This window comes from Suillus clintonianus (assembly GCF_016758775.1).
Source record: "Suillus clintonianus strain FC179 chromosome Unknown DEU56scaffold_10, whole genome shotgun sequence".
Taxonomy (NCBI): domain Eukaryota; kingdom Fungi; phylum Basidiomycota; class Agaricomycetes; order Boletales; family Suillaceae; genus Suillus; species Suillus clintonianus.
Genome location: NW_024539234.1, coordinates 435,270 through 452,065, shown reverse-complemented (window position 1 = coordinate 452,065; position 16,796 = coordinate 435,270). Strand labels below are relative to the sequence as shown.

General features: G+C 47.7%; 7 protein-coding genes across 7 annotated transcripts; 4 read left to right on the top strand and 3 right to left on the bottom strand.

Annotated features, from left to right (window-relative positions):
* Positions 1 to 18: 18 nt before the first annotated feature.
* Positions 19 to 2,137, top strand: DEU56DRAFT_780586 (uncharacterized protein). The gene is made up of 13 exons (XM_041351969.1): positions 19 to 398; positions 456 to 490; positions 537 to 701; positions 820 to 882; positions 929 to 1,026; positions 1,078 to 1,157; positions 1,209 to 1,216; positions 1,277 to 1,420; positions 1,475 to 1,490; positions 1,545 to 1,587; positions 1,643 to 1,651; positions 1,704 to 1,741; positions 1,792 to 2,137. The coding sequence occupies exons 1-13, from the start codon at positions 241 to 243 to the stop codon at positions 1,946 to 1,948; spliced, it is 1,014 nt and encodes a 337-aa protein (XP_041212755.1). The 5' UTR covers positions 19 to 240; the 3' UTR covers positions 1,949 to 2,137.
* Positions 2,138 to 2,224: 87 nt separating this feature from the next.
* On the top strand, positions 2,225 to 3,846 carry DEU56DRAFT_34108 (snRNA-activating protein of 50kDa MW C terminal-domain-containing protein). The gene is made up of 4 exons (XM_041345756.1): positions 2,225 to 2,433; positions 2,484 to 2,714; positions 2,761 to 3,222; positions 3,273 to 3,846. The coding sequence occupies exons 1-4, from the start codon at positions 2,264 to 2,266 to the stop codon at positions 3,727 to 3,729; spliced, it is 1,320 nt and encodes a 439-aa protein (XP_041212754.1). The 5' UTR covers positions 2,225 to 2,263; the 3' UTR covers positions 3,730 to 3,846.
* A 226-nt stretch (positions 3,847 to 4,072) lies between these two features.
* On the bottom strand, positions 4,073 to 5,906 carry DEU56DRAFT_729003 (uncharacterized protein; the record flags this gene model as incomplete). The annotated part of the gene is made up of 7 exons (XM_041348070.1): positions 4,073 to 4,514; positions 4,566 to 4,646; positions 4,695 to 4,792; positions 4,843 to 5,040; positions 5,087 to 5,315; positions 5,366 to 5,562; positions 5,613 to 5,906. The coding sequence occupies 7 exons, from the start codon at positions 5,904 to 5,906 to the stop codon at positions 4,073 to 4,075; spliced, it is 1,539 nt and encodes a 512-aa protein (XP_041212753.1).
* A 361-nt stretch (positions 5,907 to 6,267) lies between these two features.
* DEU56DRAFT_780564 (uncharacterized protein) lies at positions 6,268 to 8,767 on the bottom strand. Its single transcript, XM_041351968.1, has 4 exons — positions 8,132 to 8,767; positions 6,957 to 8,076; positions 6,748 to 6,907; positions 6,268 to 6,694 (listed from the first exon to the last, which is right to left on the bottom strand). The coding sequence occupies exons 1-4, from the start codon at positions 8,398 to 8,400 to the stop codon at positions 6,579 to 6,581; spliced, it is 1,665 nt and encodes a 554-aa protein (XP_041212752.1). The 5' UTR covers positions 8,401 to 8,767; the 3' UTR covers positions 6,268 to 6,578.
* Positions 8,768 to 9,583: 816 nt separating this feature from the next.
* On the bottom strand, positions 9,584 to 12,116 carry DEU56DRAFT_33993 (uncharacterized protein). The gene is made up of 10 exons (XM_041345748.1): positions 11,825 to 12,116; positions 11,647 to 11,763; positions 11,512 to 11,595; positions 11,392 to 11,457; positions 11,276 to 11,339; positions 10,903 to 11,222; positions 10,565 to 10,852; positions 10,357 to 10,511; positions 10,129 to 10,306; positions 9,584 to 10,081 (listed from the first exon to the last, which is right to left on the bottom strand). Exons 1-10 carry the CDS (start codon positions 11,990 to 11,992, stop codon positions 9,836 to 9,838), a joined length of 1,686 nt encoding a protein of 561 aa, XP_041212751.1. The 5' UTR covers positions 11,993 to 12,116; the 3' UTR covers positions 9,584 to 9,835.
* A 121-nt stretch (positions 12,117 to 12,237) lies between these two features.
* DEU56DRAFT_33990 (uncharacterized protein) lies at positions 12,238 to 12,868 on the top strand. Its single transcript, XM_041345747.1, has 2 exons — positions 12,238 to 12,441; positions 12,502 to 12,868. The coding sequence occupies exons 1-2, from the start codon at positions 12,409 to 12,411 to the stop codon at positions 12,754 to 12,756; spliced, it is 288 nt and encodes a 95-aa protein (XP_041212750.1). The 5' UTR covers positions 12,238 to 12,408; the 3' UTR covers positions 12,757 to 12,868.
* A 792-nt stretch (positions 12,869 to 13,660) lies between these two features.
* Positions 13,661 to 16,771, top strand: DEU56DRAFT_780556 (cytochrome P450). The gene is made up of 13 exons (XM_041351967.1): positions 13,661 to 14,278; positions 14,333 to 14,427; positions 14,482 to 14,570; positions 14,625 to 14,668; positions 14,721 to 14,858; positions 14,925 to 15,063; positions 15,122 to 15,423; positions 15,471 to 15,537; positions 15,592 to 15,867; positions 15,915 to 16,163; positions 16,212 to 16,244; positions 16,297 to 16,325; positions 16,380 to 16,771. Exons 1-13 carry the CDS (start codon positions 14,020 to 14,022, stop codon positions 16,577 to 16,579), a joined length of 1,920 nt encoding a protein of 639 aa, XP_041212749.1. The 5' UTR covers positions 13,661 to 14,019; the 3' UTR covers positions 16,580 to 16,771.
* The last annotated feature ends 25 nt before the right edge of the window (positions 16,772 to 16,796 follow it).

Sequence of the window (16,796 nt, the reverse complement as noted above, 5' to 3'; positions counted from 1 at the left end):
ATCAACGTCGCGAACCTCAAACTGATCCGAGCCCCATGTCTGATCCTGTGTCATTCAGTAAAGAATTGCACACAAGCCTCGTAACGGCCGACCAGGAATTACATTTAACATATATGTGTACTGATCATGATATGTGACGCTACATAGTAACGCACAGAGACCAGTGCCAGTGATGGACCAACTGGGAACATATACGCGCATTGCAATTTGCGCAGCACTATAAGTATAACTACGTTCAAAATGTTTTGGAGTCATGGCTTCGCCTGTTTCCACAAAGTTAACCGCGTGTGTTTGACTTTCAGGCTTGTACACATAGCTGAAGATTACAGGAAAGACCGTGAATCACGGCTTGACACACATTCTCAACATATGTATACTACTACTGAAGCACGGCAGATGTGAGTGATACACGCATATATTGACCATGTATCCTAATGGCGACTGAATATTTCCAGGTTGTTGTGCACTTACGTCGTTCTGGCGGGGAACAGTAAGTTCCAGTGCTTTGAATCCTTGGCGGTAACATGATATCTTAGGTATCCTGATATACGACCATATGGTGACCCTACTAGAAGAAATCGATTTTATTTGGCGTCGCCCGAAAGCACTGTCTGCAACGTTATTTCTGCTCAATCGCTATGTCGCTCTTTTCGGCTTTATTAGCAGCTCAGTCATGGATCTCCTCCTCGTTTCAGATGAGGTTCTGTTATTTGTCATGCAATGTACTCAATATGCGGGCTTACAGCTTAGTTCTGTACTTGTAGGGGTTTGTTTCCTTCTGGTTCTTGAATTTCTGTTGTTTTTCTCAATAAAGACTCAGTTGTTCGAAATATACGCTTTGCAGACAATTGTACATTTTCTTCCAAGGAATCATCATTTGCAGTGAGTAGATGTCTGTTGCGGGGGGTTCACGTACTGAAATTTTCAGTTATAATGGCCATTCGCACTTATGCTCTCTACGACTGTAGCAAACGCCTGCTTACGTGTATGACCATCATCATCATTGCCCTTGCAGGAGTAGCTTGTGTACATATTCGCATAAAACTTCGAGCTCTGGAGTCTACTGATCGGTTCTAGGCAGTCACCTTTGCACGAATTTCAGGCGATGCAGCAATCTTTCCTGGAGTTGGCTGCTATGAAACGTATACAGCAGAGATGTACGTCGCCCTCTTCGCCGTTCTGCCACACCTACTTAAAAGTTACTGCAGAGCTGCCCGTCAGTGGATTCTTGACCCCATTTCATACAACTCAATGTCATCACTTTATCCAATTTCAGGAATTGGGTTGGCATGGGTGGCCCTATTTGTCTTCGATTTACTTATCTTCGTCCTCACACTGTGCAAATTTTGCAAAACCAGGGGTTTGCTGCGGTTATCTCTGGTCACTAGGGGAAACATTATTGACATCATATTTCACGACGGTAATTTTTTTGTTGCATCTTCATGGCGAACGCTTAATTAACAATGGAATATAGGTGCGATGTATTTTGGGTGAATTCGCTAGTGAACACATGCTTCAACTGAGTTTGATCTGCATTCCTTCAGAGCGATGGCACTGATAAATATACCGAACATCTGGACGTACTACGTGAGTCGACGAATTGATATTGATGGAGTCATAACGTGCTCACAATTTGAATCAGTCTGGTTCAGTGAGCATACAAACTCGCGCCTTATATTGACTATTTCCTGACGATTGCCAAGGTTGCTACCAGAGGCAGTCTGTGCAACTTCACTACCTGGTGAGTGTTTGGTGCACCAAATACCGATCGATTTTAAATATGACCTCCAGCATATCTGCCACTCTCATGTCTCGGCTCATGCTTAACCTGCACAAGACTGCTGACACCGACATTTTCTCCACTCCCTCCCGGGACGACGACCGCAGCCTTGTCGTCCTTACTACCAGAGTCGGCGTACAGTCCGCTATTTCCTCTCACCATTGGTAGCCTGGTATTGAATTTTGTGTCTGGATGCCAAGTCGAGAGATCATTGTTGAGAACGAAAAGCTATTCCCAGACCTTTTTTCGAAGGCAGCGCAGCGTTATAGGGTGGACGACGCTGCACCCGCGCTGGTGGCTCTGGCTCATGGGTGCTTAATTTATGTCGAAATATCATGTATTGTAATTTTTGGGCGCGTCCTAGTTGCTGGTTAATGTCAATTGTCAAAATCTATGAAACGATAAGTTTCCTAAAAGGAAATTTCCATATGCAGCCAGCTTGAAAGTGTCTTCCTCTACTGCGCCGTCATCATATCAAATGTCATGAGTCGCGGTTTTGACTCTCACTTTGGACCACCGTCGCAGCCCATCAGTGTCGCAGAGTTTCTACAGGAAGCAAATTCTGCACTGCTGTCAGGATCTCTTACCAATGCCTCATGGGAGCAGTTAACTCCCGAGTACGATAATGCTGCCGAAGCAGAGATCAGCGGAAGGTGCTCCTCTCCCCCACACCCTTAGTAGCGCTCATTGCATATCAGCGTAGCATTTCAGAGCTCAAATCATCTCTTGAACAAGTATGGGACAACCCTGTATTGTCAGCCCACGTGCTGCGCCAGCATGAGTCTACTGTAGCGGCCGTGCGCGGCCAAGCAGATGCACCGGCACCGAAAGGAAGAAAGCGCAAACGCTATGTTGCTCCAGAGGGTAGCGAATCTGCCCCAGAAGTGCTGCAGCTGCAAGAGAAGCTTGACGCTGTCAACCTCAAATGTTGGGGGTATGTATCTCCGCTTGCATATCACTCTTCTCTTACCTTTGTGCAGATTAACCGTGGAGTCAGCGCTTTGTATGCGTGCTGCTAAAAATTCCGATTATAACGCGCTCGATGCGCCCAAGAAGACGGGAACAGGCGTTCTCCGTACTATAAATCACGGAGACGTTGGTGCGACGCGTAACTCGACGCCAGACTCTCTCAGGAGCCCCAGCCCCAATGCAACCTCATATCTGAACGCAGTCATTTCGCTAACAGTATACAACCGCATCACTTATCTTCCGAGCTGCCTGACGCGCTCCTCACAACACGCTGTACTATCCACGCAAACATTAGATGATCTATTGCGCGTCATACCATGCGCCTCCAGCAATATGCCGATAGAACATCTAGATGCCGAAGGAGACATATCTGGCTACAACCTCCCCGATCAAACAGGGGAACATTCCGGGAGTTTGTTCTGCATCGAGGGCCTCGTTTACGGGGATAGGAGCGAAAATACCGATTACGCAGAGTACGTTACGACAGCGCCTCCGTTGACAGATCCCTCACTCCATTTTCTAGAAAGCTGATAGCTCATTTTCAAAAACTGCCAGAGGGGAAACGGCCGAAAATTACAAAAGCATCGACCTCTGCCAGTGAAACCGCCTTCAGCGCGCTCACGCTGAGAATACATCAACCTTACTGGATTCTACATCAGGGCAATTGCGAACACTTTTTCGTTATTGACCAGATCAGGCATGGGTTGTTCCATTTTAACTCCATAACAACCCTAAATGTGATATGCAGACTGGCCCACCCGTCAGACCCGCCATCAGGCTATCCATTGATGCTTCACCTCACCCCAACGCTTCAGGATCTCTGTCGTGCCTGTGGCAAAGTCCCAGCTGTACATTCGATCGTGGGCGACATGCGTCTCGGTGAAAGTCCGTGCCTCTTGTGTGCACCTTGCTGGCGCACAATGGGTCCTCCCAAGAATGACGAAGACGTGATGGTTGTACCTCTCGTAATACATCCGTAAATCAAAAGCACAGTCGAGAACCAATGCAAGTGACCCTGAAAACTCGTGCCCGAGGCCGATGACTCAAAGGAACAACCGCCATAAGGATGATTCGGATTTGAACAACTTGAATGAGTGGTTCAGCCACTTTCGGCTGCTTCTATTATGTATGTTGCCAGGTATGATAATCAAATGATAGTACACTGAAGTGCAAATAAGTGCAAATACACATGCTATGCCAGCAGAAGATCACAGCATCCCAAACGAGCGGCGGATAAGTATGGTAGATCAGTGAGTAGTCTGTGTGTATGTAAACCACAAAACCCAAGTGAACCCTCGATGATAACAGGAAGGGGTGCGAACCTCAACCGTCAAAATACAGAGTGCAGTTTGCGATCGAGGTCTCTACGACCACCTCACCCATTTGTCCACCGAGGAAGTTCCCTGAGCGTGATCCCCAGCCTATCCAGCCATAAGTCCGTGTATTGGAAACGAAGTCCTCTGAGAAGCCCCGGATCAAAGTTGCATCGTACGGATCCATAGAAGAGGCAGCGCCCTGCGTCACTGACACGACACCTAGTTTTGTACTGGCTTGGAAAACGCCCTGAAAGTACTGATCGAACATGACATTGGCTGGACCCAGGTCATTCTCCAGTCGCAACTTTAAAACCGCTGGTGGTGATGTGGGAGCGTGTACGAAACTCGCTGTGGCTTCACCATAAAAGGTACGCATATTTGCAAGGAAGTTCGGACGTTGGGGAGGACTTCTGTTGGGCGCGTTCAACGTAACATTGGCCGTCAGGTTGCTAAAATATCATGTTTGGTCGAGAAAGACTTTGAATCTGTGGGCCACGAACCTGCTGCCAGTACTAACTTCAACATACGTTGGCAAATACGAGTCCGGATCATTGAAGAGCGAGATGTTAACATTAATAGGACTAAAAAACATATCAGTCGCGCACTTTCAAAATAAGGAGAATACATACGCTTGTATAGTGCTCACAAAGAGGGAGCGTGATGCGGAAAACTGACCGAAAATTGGCTCCAGGGATGTTTCTACTAGTATTTGGTGGGCTTCGAGGGACTTCAAAGCAGATAAAGATCAATGAACGGGGTCTAAGCATGACCACTTACATCAACAAATATTTTGGAAACAGGGCCTTCTATAGAAACCTTCTCGAAATTGACATAGTCGCCAAAATCGCCAAATGTTTGGGTGAACAAAGGAAGGTAGGTAGCAAAAGAGTCGACTCGAGAAGTTACAGACGATCGGGGGTACAAAAGGGTGACGTTGAAAAGCAGTTGATCGTTCCAAGTCATGTTGTCGGGAATCTGTTCCATGTCAACATGAGATTCGCAACAAAACAATGCTACGCACATAGATAGCGAGACCAGTGGCGTTATTTGATAAGGCAAAGCAAACGAGTGTCCGGTCGAAGAGGTCAACATTGGATGCTTGCATCGTGATGGATATAGTCGTATCCGTCACGGAGCTGTCGGAATTTATGCCGACGAACAAATCTCCCATGACTACGTTCATGCTACTAATGTACGATGCATTTGATGTGATGCTGAAGCGACCATCAGATGATACGGTATTTAGAACCCTAGGGAAAGTAAGTTATGATTGTTCCCCAAGGATTGAACGTAGACATACTGTCCAACCATGGAATTTTGCGCGTCGTCAAGCTGTGTGGTGGTTGCCCATACGTTGCAATCAGGTGGAACTCCGTCCAATAGGGAGGCGGACAGGTTGTTGATACTCGTGACGTAGTGGGATGTAGTGGTCTTTACTAGCCAAGGAGCAACATAGTTAGATGAGTAGAAGGATGGTTTCTCGTCTTCCTGGGATTTCTAAAACGTAGTTTGAGCAGACAGGTAATGGATGCGATAGGCATACTAACCTTGACGATGAGAGGGATGCCAATGACGATTGAAAGAATAATATAAATGCCCAAAGCGGTGATGCCAGCTCTCCAGGACCTGGAGTCGATAAAGCGACGTTTTGGAGGGGGTTTGTGAAAGGTTATCAAGGAGTCGTTGTTTAAGTCATTGAGAGCCAAGGCCTGCGACGTTTCATAGTCAGGCAAAGGACTGAACGGACGACGGCCTGCCGCGCGCTCTGGGTAACGAAGAGCGGGAGTTGCGACGGGAGGATCCTTTGACTTTAGGTGGTCGTCTTCGTCCAGTATTATCATCCCTTCGAATTCACATATGACATCGACGAAGGCGACTAAAAGAACGGCGAACGGCGATGGTAGACGATGAGTGGTAACCTTCCTTGAACGTGGGAGTTCGTAACGCCACACCGCCAATTACTATTATTACGTAATGGCACTGCCCTATCTCAGGGCGATATCTTTCAGCCCCCTTGAACCAGACTAATATCGGCGACATCACTGGAGATTTGATAGCTTGATCGTAATCGATCTGTCATATATTATATGTTCAAAAACCTAGTCGCACCCCCAAAACATAGATATGTCAACAAAGCGGTCCGGAGAGCTGAGCCAGCCTGATCAAGTCTAGTTCACAGTCGCGCATGTCGATTGATGAGTTTGTTGTGATCACGAAGTTCAGCGCTTAACGAGTTCACGTGTCCGAAGGCTCCAATCACAAGTCGCTGGTAACCTTGTATTCACACAATACCACTCATCCACGTCACGAGTCCCACATCGGCAAATAAAATGCAAAGATCATATATGGATCGCAACGGTATGGAGTATCTACAGATTCTACACCGCTCGTGAAAAAGTACTAGTATCCAAAAGGTAAGAGGTCAGTTGAAGACCTTTATAGATCAAATTCATGTCTCGGTTGTTGAAACCAGGCGTACTGCTCAATGATAGCAAAGAAAAATCGGTCGGCATTTACCAGATACGAGTCTCCAAGAGAAGGTCGCTGTTGCCTTCGAGACCAATACAGGCTTTCAGGAAGCTCTCAAGCGCGTTACGCTGCCTGCCGAGGCTGTTGACGACATCGGTACCTGGGAGCGTACATTAGCGTGATGATGGGCTACAAGTCAAAACAGTAACTGACCAGGTTTGACGAGAGGCGCCTTGCACATGTATGAAAGGAGCGACAAGACAGCGTGGAGGGGCGCAAAATCAGTCTGGCCCTCCCCGCGGTACTTGACTCGAGTAAGCAGCTCAGTAAGGATGGTCAAGTCAAGAATCAACGGGGTCGCAAGCAAAGAGTCCTGCAAAAATATTGAGCATCCAGTGACATATTGAAAACGCGTTACATACCTCGCACTCGTTGAAGATGTTGATGGTTTGTCTCCCGCCACAGAAGATCTCAGAGTAGTATTCATCAATTGCCCTCTTCGAGTCGCCGACAGCAGGCACGTACTTGATCACAACAATGTGATCAGGGTGCTCGCCTTTGGCCGCTTTGCCCTTTGCTCCAGGAACAGGAGGCTTGTAGAGCAAGCGGTTGGCATCCACCATATCGTCCACAACGCTGCTCTTGCTGATTTCCTTGCTCTTGAACTGGGGTTCCGCGCTCAAGTTGTGTCCATCATTGTTGCCAAGATGGTTGTACGACGCGATAGAGAGCGGTTTGATACCGGCGTTCACGAGGAACTCGGCAAGCACGGATTTCAGCTTCGTCTGACCAGACTTCAGGTCGTCACCACCAATGAAAGACTTCTCACGCTCAGCCAAGGCAATGACACCCGGCACGAACGTGTTCTGAGGAGCACCGTTAACGAATGGCTCGCCCTCGAGAATGGCAGCAACAGCGAAGAGAGTCGAGGGAGACACCTCCGAGTGCGAGTTCTTGATCGCAGCAAGGACATTGTCAGGCGTGTCGTTAACACCAGGGATGATGTCACTGTAGCGTTCCGTGTTCGCAGTCCAGAATACAACGACTCGATCAAGCTGGTTCTCGGCCTTAAAACGGCGAATGTCAGCCCGAATGTGTTCGAGATGAGCCTGCTTGTCGGTGCCAGGGACGATATTGTCCGCACGCGCTTCCTGGTTGGCAGCAATGAAATCGGGATAGTAGATGGAAGGAAGAGGACGACCAAGTAGGGCCATATGCGGCTTGACCTGGCGCTGAAGATCGTAGTCGAGCACCTTGGCACGTTCCATCGCCTTGTCCATAGGCAGACTGGAAATGTCCCAGCCACCAAGAACAAGGTCATTGGGGTGTACCATGGGAAGCACGTCAGAGATGGGGACGTGGACTTCCTTACCGGTGCCCGGCTCAGTGCCAATGCGAACAGTGGACGCACGGAGGACAGAGCCAATGTAGTTGGGCTGCTGAACTCCCTCCTTGGTGTGCCAGGACATCTGGTGCCTGTTTGCGATGATAGTCGCGCAGAGAGTGGAACCATTGTTGCCACCTAAACCAATCATCATAAGTCTGTCGGGCGTCCATGTCAGATGGTAGTACATTTCGAAACTGATAGATAACATACCCAGTCTTGCCAACCTTGCGGGTTGTTTGGAACTCATAAGGCTTGACAGTAGGCAAAATAGTGAACTGGCCATCTGAGACCACGACATCAGCACCACGGTTGAGGTACTTGGCGGTGATATGATCGTCGGTGTAGACGGTATTTTCGGACTGGACGGTGATGTAGTTGGGACGACGAACGGCGGTCGGATGAACTGGAACGATTGACTCCAATTCAGAGTCGGGGGTGTTGTAACCCGAAGAGTTTGTGGCGGGAGGTTGAGGAGACATTGCGGTAAGTATATACGAGTAAAATTTGACCAAAAGATGATGAAGACGAGTTCAATGAGCAGCTAGAAAGCCTGCGCAGGAGTGCTTGGAGCCTCTGTGGGGGTTGTGGGGACTACCGAGTTGGTTCGAGTACATGCAAAGAGCTCGGAAAACTCTGAGTATGAAGGTGACTGACACCCGAAGGACTAGGATGAAGACGACTGTGTGGAAGGTTAGAGCTGAAAATGCTGGAGAATATGTGAGTGGATGGTTGGGGTTTATATAGGCAAAAATGGGGTTATATGAGCACAAGCGACCCTCGGAGCAAGTTGGTAGAGCTAAAGAAAAAAAGGGTAAGGGACCCGGACAAACCTGAAATATATTGCAGTCAAAGAACTCATTGACCCCGAATGACAGCAGCACTTAAGCGTTATCTTTGAATCGTTTGGGGGAACAGCAGATCTTGTACGTTTTATCTTGGTTTGCCGCATCAGTTCGATCAACGGCGATAGAAACATGTGTCTTGGAGTCGAAGTTGTTCTAGTACAATACCCTGTACATATTATGGTTTAAGTAATTCAGTACTCACTGCAGCTGCCCACCAACGTTGCCAATTATTACGGACACGCGTAAACCCTCGGAGCAGCGTAGGCGCAAGACTGGAGGAGACTAGTACTATCCGATCAGAAGGCAACTCGAATTCTATTTGTTTGACACGTTAACGATGATAATTATAGGGACATATTGTCATGCACTACTAGTACTGTCACCATGCCCGGGCTCAGCGCACGTTTCAACTTTCAAGGCTCAGCGCTCTCTTAACGTTATTCGCGAACGCACCATCTTCATTCACCAGCAATAGAGTCTTCGATGGGAGGTATCTTTCTTTTGTGCAGGGTCACCAATGTTATGCATGTTTTGGGTGGCACCCATACTGGCGCGTGACTCGCCACTTCACCACGTTCATGACACTATTCGCTCAGGGATGCAGGATGCGAGTTCCATGGAACGCAAGGTTACTCCATCGCGACATGTCCCACAGTTCTCTTGCCAACTGCACGTCTTGACTCTGCATTGGTTCAAAGTGGAGTCACATTGGCTATTGGTCCACAGGTGTTGATGAAGCCCCTACTTTGGCCAGCAACAGGGTATTAAACAGAACCACTCACTGATATAAGCATCCGTAGACTGCATTCGACTCGCAAGGTCTTATCAGCATGGCCGATGGCCCATCTGTCCATATCGCGTCGAGCACGATTCCGCGCCAGTAGACGCAGTTGCCACGAGTAGGTGGTTACTGAGCATCGATATCAAAGGGCAAGTTGCCTGGCATCTCGTACACACTATGAGGATATTAGGAAGTACCATCCCCAACTAAATGAAAGCGAAGGAATACGTGAAATTGCTTAAGTCCATGGTGACACTGCATTAGATTAAACAAGTAGGTCTGGGTAGGTCATAGTTCTGTCCGCAACGGAAACATAGTATCGTGTAATTGCTGCCATACCTGCGAGAGTGAGCCAAAGCAAGACAGGGTGTGTTTCTTGCACGTCCGTATTAATTGTCGGAAGTAGCTCTGTATTGTCTCCAGGGGCACTGTATGAGAGGGTGAAGGAGAGGGTGGAAGAGGGTGTTGCAGCTTTTTTGCAGGTGCGGATGCCTCAGTGGATGATGTGGGTTCACGCGGAGGTGACTTTCGTGGCTGGGCAGCTTGTGAGCGTCGCAATAATAATATGACGAAGAACATACATTGCCAACAACAGCCTTTGCAGCCTCTTCAATAAGGTGGTTGGCATCAGATTCGCCAGTCTTCTTCCACATATCTCGGAAGGTCTCCACAGCCTGCAAGCTCTCGCTGAAGCGATGTAGCGTATTAATAAGGGCAACGACTTCTGATCGTTGGAGAAGGTTCTGATTTTTGTGCGGACTGATTTGTAGGAGGTTAGCTCATGCCAGAGATGTATGTTGACTACCTACTCAAGGGCAGTCTCGTCCATCTCAAAGAGAATTTTAAGCGCGGTTGCGAGTCCAGTAGTTTGCACTTTGCCCCATAAACGGCACTTGTCACATCCAACGCAGTCCATGATCCTTGAAACGTTTCGGAAATGCACTTTGAACTCTTCTTTCAAGATCTAGAAAGATGGACTAAATTTTAGCGCATGGTGAATTTTAAGATGTTACTCACATTCGCGTTCTCGCCTCTGAACAATACTCGCTCGTCAAACTTACCGACATGCTCTGCGATATCAATAACCTTGTTGAGAGTCGCAAGTGTTTTGGCTTCCTCCTGGAGGTCCTCAGCGAGCACGTGGGAGTGAGGCGTGGATATGGACGTTGAACAGTAGTCGTAGTCACGTAGGTATGGACCAATGCGTGATACAGCACGCAGGAGGAGCACAGTGTTGAAATAGATATACTGAAGTCTCTCAGGGTGAGAGGCGACGCGGGTGACGAAGCACTCAAGGTTCGGGCTCTGTCATATAAGATTAGTTAGGAGTAGTGAAGTTCAACCAGACTACAAACCAAATCTCCGGTTGTTTGATTAAGATATTCCAAGCAAATATGAGTTGAGATAGAAGCATGCAACCCTGATATAATCTTGTAGTACACCCTCTTCTCGAGACATTCGCCATCCGAGTCTTCTCCTGCCATGGGCTCTCGCAAGACATCGGTAAGGGTATCAGGAAGAGTGACTTGTGCGGGAGAACGAGTAGTTAACAGGTTCAGCTCTGAGAGGCCGAAGCAATTTTCCTCGTATATCGACTTCCAGACCCGATGCGCTGAGGGACCTGAGTAACCCGTGTAACGCTCAGGGACCAGGGTCAGGTCGACGTATTCGCCCTCTACAAAAGAAACATCATCACACGCAAGAACCAGAATGTCACGAAATGCGCACCTGTCATGTCATCGAGGAAACAAAAATCAGAATCGCGATAATAGCATCCAGGAAGAGGGACGCGCTGTAAAAGTCATGAATACGTCAGGCAACAGAATGCATGGAACCGAACCGACCTCTTCCAAGGGTGGCAATTCTATCTTGCTCAGAGCTGCCGCTCTCCACTTTTCTGGTATCTCACTCTAGAATGGAATTTCAGTTTGGCCAACTTGAACGAGATTACTCATTGGGTATACCTCATCTACGGTAGTGATGCCACACTCCCTATTCATACAGAACCCATTCTCTTGCCAGAAAGGGCATTCACGATAGAGATCCACCTGATAAACGACTCAGCGATATCTTCGAAGCTGTCTGGGCCAGGAACGTACCTGGAAATATTTAAAGAATGGCATCTTCACTAATTCACTGAGCGCGTTATATAACTCCCCATTCACACTCTCTATCGTCTCGTAATCGCATAAGGTGGTTTCTATTGGACCAGTTGTCTAGTTAACGGAAACACGTGGATGAATGATGAATCCAGTCGTACACATAAGCACTACATACCGAATGTTGACAGAGTGGTTCTCCTCGAACAGATTCGTGTTCAAGAACATTCTGAACTGGATTGTGTCGTATAAGGCTGTCCCCGAGGAACGAACTCGGGCTGACGCCTACAACGGACAGGGCGGGGAATGCAAGAGCTAAATATGCTCTGCGCCAAAGACAGAACATGTGAAGAGTCAGGAGTCTAAGAACCTATGGTGGGGCCAAAAAGGCTGATAAAGAACGTGGTGTGTGTGGTTTGAAGTCTGCGGTTGTTCGTTGGGGCTGCTCTAAGAGTGATGCTTTATGAATCAATAAGTAATTGCGATAATCTGAAAGTTCCACGTCGCATATCCCGATTGGTCACGTGAACAGGAAAATCATTCACGGCAAATTAGCAAAGGCAAATTAGCTGGGCAAATTAGCCCGGTGACCACAAATTCCCTGAACCCTAAAGGTAACCACTCCCAAGCCTACACCCAACTCATCTCCTGTCCAAGTTGTTATAAAAAATAGCCTGACCCATAGGCGAAAAAAGTGGTACTTCACTTACCATGCGATCCTGATTCCTCACACCCCAAAAGAGCTACAAGTGCCCGTCTTGTATGCCTACGGCAAGAGGACATCTACACCACATTGTGATTACTGCTACCCAGCTTGACAATGTGCGGCCTGTATGGTTACAACAGGCACCTCAGGCTCTTCTACTGCACTGGAATGGTGTTTGCCTCCACCCCGAGTATTTACAAGACACCATAGTAATGTTCGTTCACGTCACCAACATTCTCGCGGGATATCAAAGAGAGCTTTCACCGCGTCATCGGGCAGGACTCAGAGGATCCGGAATATCGAGAAGGGTTTTTTGTTGGGGGAGCCTCTGGTTGAGCATAACAGCTACATGCCGCTGTGGTGGTTTCACCGGAGGGGGCACTATCTCAAAAGTGGTCATCTGATAGCTGCTGTGCCCCTTCGTCGGCGGGCTGATAATTTGGTATCTGTTGGCCAATGAAGGGGCACAGTAGCTGGGTCAACCGGCCAGGCCAACTGGTTGCGCTTTTCCCCTGACAGGAAGCGACTTGCAGGTCGCTCGAATGACCGCGCTGTCATCGTTTGTGACATAGCGCGGGGGAGAGTACTCGTACCTACATCTTCATTTCAAGCACATTTACATTTCAGTCAGGTCCGCTCAGTATCACACTCTCTAGATGGACAGAATATCCTGATTGCCTCGAATAATAATGCTATCCACGTCTGGGACATCGGTACACAGGCAGACCTTTTGAGCCAGGCCTGGCGTAGCCAATAACGGGTCACCATTATGGGGTCGCATGTGCATTGAGCGCGACGACAACCAACCCGTACCATGCTCCCCTGATCGAAATTTGGATTTTGGGTGGTATATGCGAACTCATAAGCAAATTGTCTGCTGATGGTCTCTATATCATCAGTCGAGGGCATGACCCGGGTGGGAGGGTCTTTCTTTGGGATGTGTGAGATCTTGTTCAGAATCATCTTGCAAAAATTGGTACGAAGATTTCTCCTGGATCTTTTCAGTATGCCAACAAACTTACCTGTCGGCGATAGATTCCAGGGACCCCTCGAGAAGGAAATTGTTTTCGTTTATATAGGCGTGGTTTTACGTTGCATTGCTTCCAGCGTACAAACTTACAAGTTGGCATCTTTTGGATTGCCTTTGGACATCATCGCACATATAATGGTGTACTCGAAATCCATGGTACGGCAGAGACTTGAACGGAACCGTGACCGAGGAGGTTCAAGTGTGCCGATTATTGTCCTGGCATTATGCAGCTCTCCTAGCTGTTAGTTTCGACGCTTTGATCAAACTGTGTTGTGCCGCTCTAGTACTTAATATTTACGGTGCGCTGGAATTTGTCCTACTATGATGATACGTAAGTGTTTGAGATAGCACTTTAAAGAGCTTGCTCGTTTCCAGAGAGAAGGGATGAATGATGTAGCAGAACGTAACGCGACTCTTGATCAAATAGTATGTGCCTCAGCTGAGGCCCTGCTTTGTCACTTCAAGTAGTTGGCCAATGCGGTTAACCCAGCCACTCAAGTCATATTGAATTCTTGTATCCTCCTCCTGTCGGTCTTCTGCTACAGTTCACGATGTCTGGTCGTACTTGCTCGAGCTCTAGGACAAGGACTAGTACTGCTTCTAAAATGTTTGGAACGACCCGTGACCCTTCATTAATATGAGCGAGGACTCGGACTCCGATGAGGTCGCTGCCAGCGGCTGCCTGCCTGTGTCGACACATGCGCATAGTTACCCAAAAAGCTGTTTGCACAGCTTTCACTGGCACACCCATACTTCATGCATCATCACCATGTCGCTGTCACAAGTATGTGGAATCGGAATCCTCTCGCTGGCCGCTCTTTGCAAGATGTTTTGGGCAACATCGAGACAACCCACAGTTGACCTTGACGGCCCTAAGGAGGTCCACTGGTTGACAGGTTGTTGACAAAAGTGACACTCGTTCTATCATACCTCTGACACGAATATACCAGGCAATGTCCGGAAAGTGTTCGAAGGCGGCCTCGACTACTGTGTAAAACTAGCCGAACAGTATGGTGGAGCGGTCAAGTTACAAAGTCTATATGGAGTAAGTTCATTTGCCATAACTCTAAAGCCATCCTTGCGAATGCTGCTTTCTTAGGAAGTAGTATATCTATCTGATCCACTGGCGTTGTATCATGTTATTGTCAAAGACCAGCACATCTTTGAAGAACCCGACGTTTTCATCATGTCGGTATTTTATTGTTTTTGAATGGCCGCATATATTGACTCCACGTTACAAAGGAACAACAAGGCAACGTTCGGAGATGGTCTAATAGCCACTATCGGTGCGAAGCATCACGATAGGGGTTCACAAAAAGTGTCTGACAACATATCCAGGAGAGCAGCACCGAAAGCAACGCAAGCTCCTCAACCCTGTCTTCTCGACTACAAACATGCGAGAATTACTACCAACATTGCAGCCCATTGCGCACAAGCTGACCTCTATTGTCGCATCCAAACTTCCGGATGATGGGTGTAAGTTGTCTCACACTCAAAAACACATACCGACATAGACGGTTTTATTAAACGCTTTTGAAACAGCATACAAAGAGATCGATATGCTGCCTTTACTATCTCGCAGTGCACTTGATGGCGTTTGCCAGGCAATTCTTGGTTATCCAAGCAATACTCTAGATGCTGCAGAAAACGACGAGTATACTGAAGCACTCAGGAAGATAAGGTACGTCATATGAATTACAGCAACCACTCATGATGTAATTGTTCACTTGATGTTGTAGCCCCCTGATATCAAGTCTCATGTATTTCCGGCCACTTGTGCCAATGGCTATGCGCTACTTCTCATCATATTGGATAAAGAAACTTGTGGATGTAGTCACGATGCCTTGGATCCCCACAGAAAGGATGAAAGATGTGCGAGAGATGCGACGAATCATTGAAATCATGGACAACGGCAGCAAGAAAGCTTTCGCAGAGAAAAAGGCAGCACTGGAGACTGCAGCCACTTTACCCCCCACTGATGCGCAGTCCGAAGTCGATGATCACAAACCGAGTGGGGGGAAAGATATGATGGACATCATGCGTCAGTTCCATGATTTTATGGTCCGCCTGTTACTGAGGTATATGCAGTCAAGGCAAATACCGCGTCTTCCAGTTCAGAGCGACTCACCGATGCCGAGCTGTTGGGACAAATGAAGTAAGCCACCCATTCATCATAAACATGGAATTGTTCTAATTCGTTTCATTGTAGTGTTATGGTATTTGCTGGCTTAGATACGACTACTTCTGCTCTGTCTCGTTGCGTTTATCTGCTTGCCAAGAATCCACTCGCCCAAGCTCGATTGAGAAGCGAAATTCGTGATGCCATTAGCCCTACGTCTCTCTCACAGGATGGTGCTACGGTTTTCGAGCATGAAAATCCACTTCTTAATCTGTCCTACGATACGCTGATGAATCTCCCATTCCTTGATGGAGTGGTCAGAGAGACATTGCGGCTTTATCCTTCTCTCCCACACATGGGCCGAAAGTATGTCGTTCATCATCTCCAGAATTGCTAATTGAACATATCGACAGAGTGACCAAGGCAACTACTCTTCCTCTTCAATTCCCTGTTCGTTCGTCATCTGGAGCAGAAATATCTACTATTGCAGTGCACGAGAAAGCGTTCATTGTCATCTCCATTTTGGCTGCAAACCGCAATCGAACTATATGGGGTGATGACGCGAATGAGTGGAAACCTGAGCGATGGCTTTCTTCTGATGCCGCCGCACCCATCCTCGGGGTCAAAGATGGCATCAGGTACCCTGGTGTTTACTCCAACATGTTAGTCCTTACCTGTTATGTCATGTTATGTTCGCTGACCACGCGTAGGATGACTTTCCTCGGCGGTAGTCGTTCCTGCATGTTAGTAAAATACACGACACGTCCATCTGTATACTAACGTCATATCTCACAGCGGGTTCAAATTTGCCGAAATGGAAATGAGTAAGCCCCAGCATGCTCCGTATGACTGTCAATTCTAACTAGTCTTGATATCAGAGGAAATCCTCGCTGCGCTTATGCTTCGTCTGCATTTTGTGCTCCCAACTGATCCGGATGCCAATGGGCATATCAAAGAAATTCAGTGGAAGTTGAAGGTGTTTCATACCCCTGTCGTTAAGCTACCAGCGGGAGATGGGGTAACACCTCAGGTCCCACTCAATGTTCGACTGGTGCAAGAGGAAGACTTTAAATGGTAGGATTGTTTGTCGTAATGTGATGTTCTGGTTTGTTATATGCTCTGACGCTCTGTCCAAACATTGTATACCCTGTGATTGTACGTGCTTATCACTGGCTGATTTTACTCTACCGCTACTACGGTGTATACCATTGAATTGATGTCAATGTCAACACGGCGCCCTCCTTGCGTGGGGATGATCGTTTGTCACTTCTGCGGTGCGAGGCCTCGGTCAATTC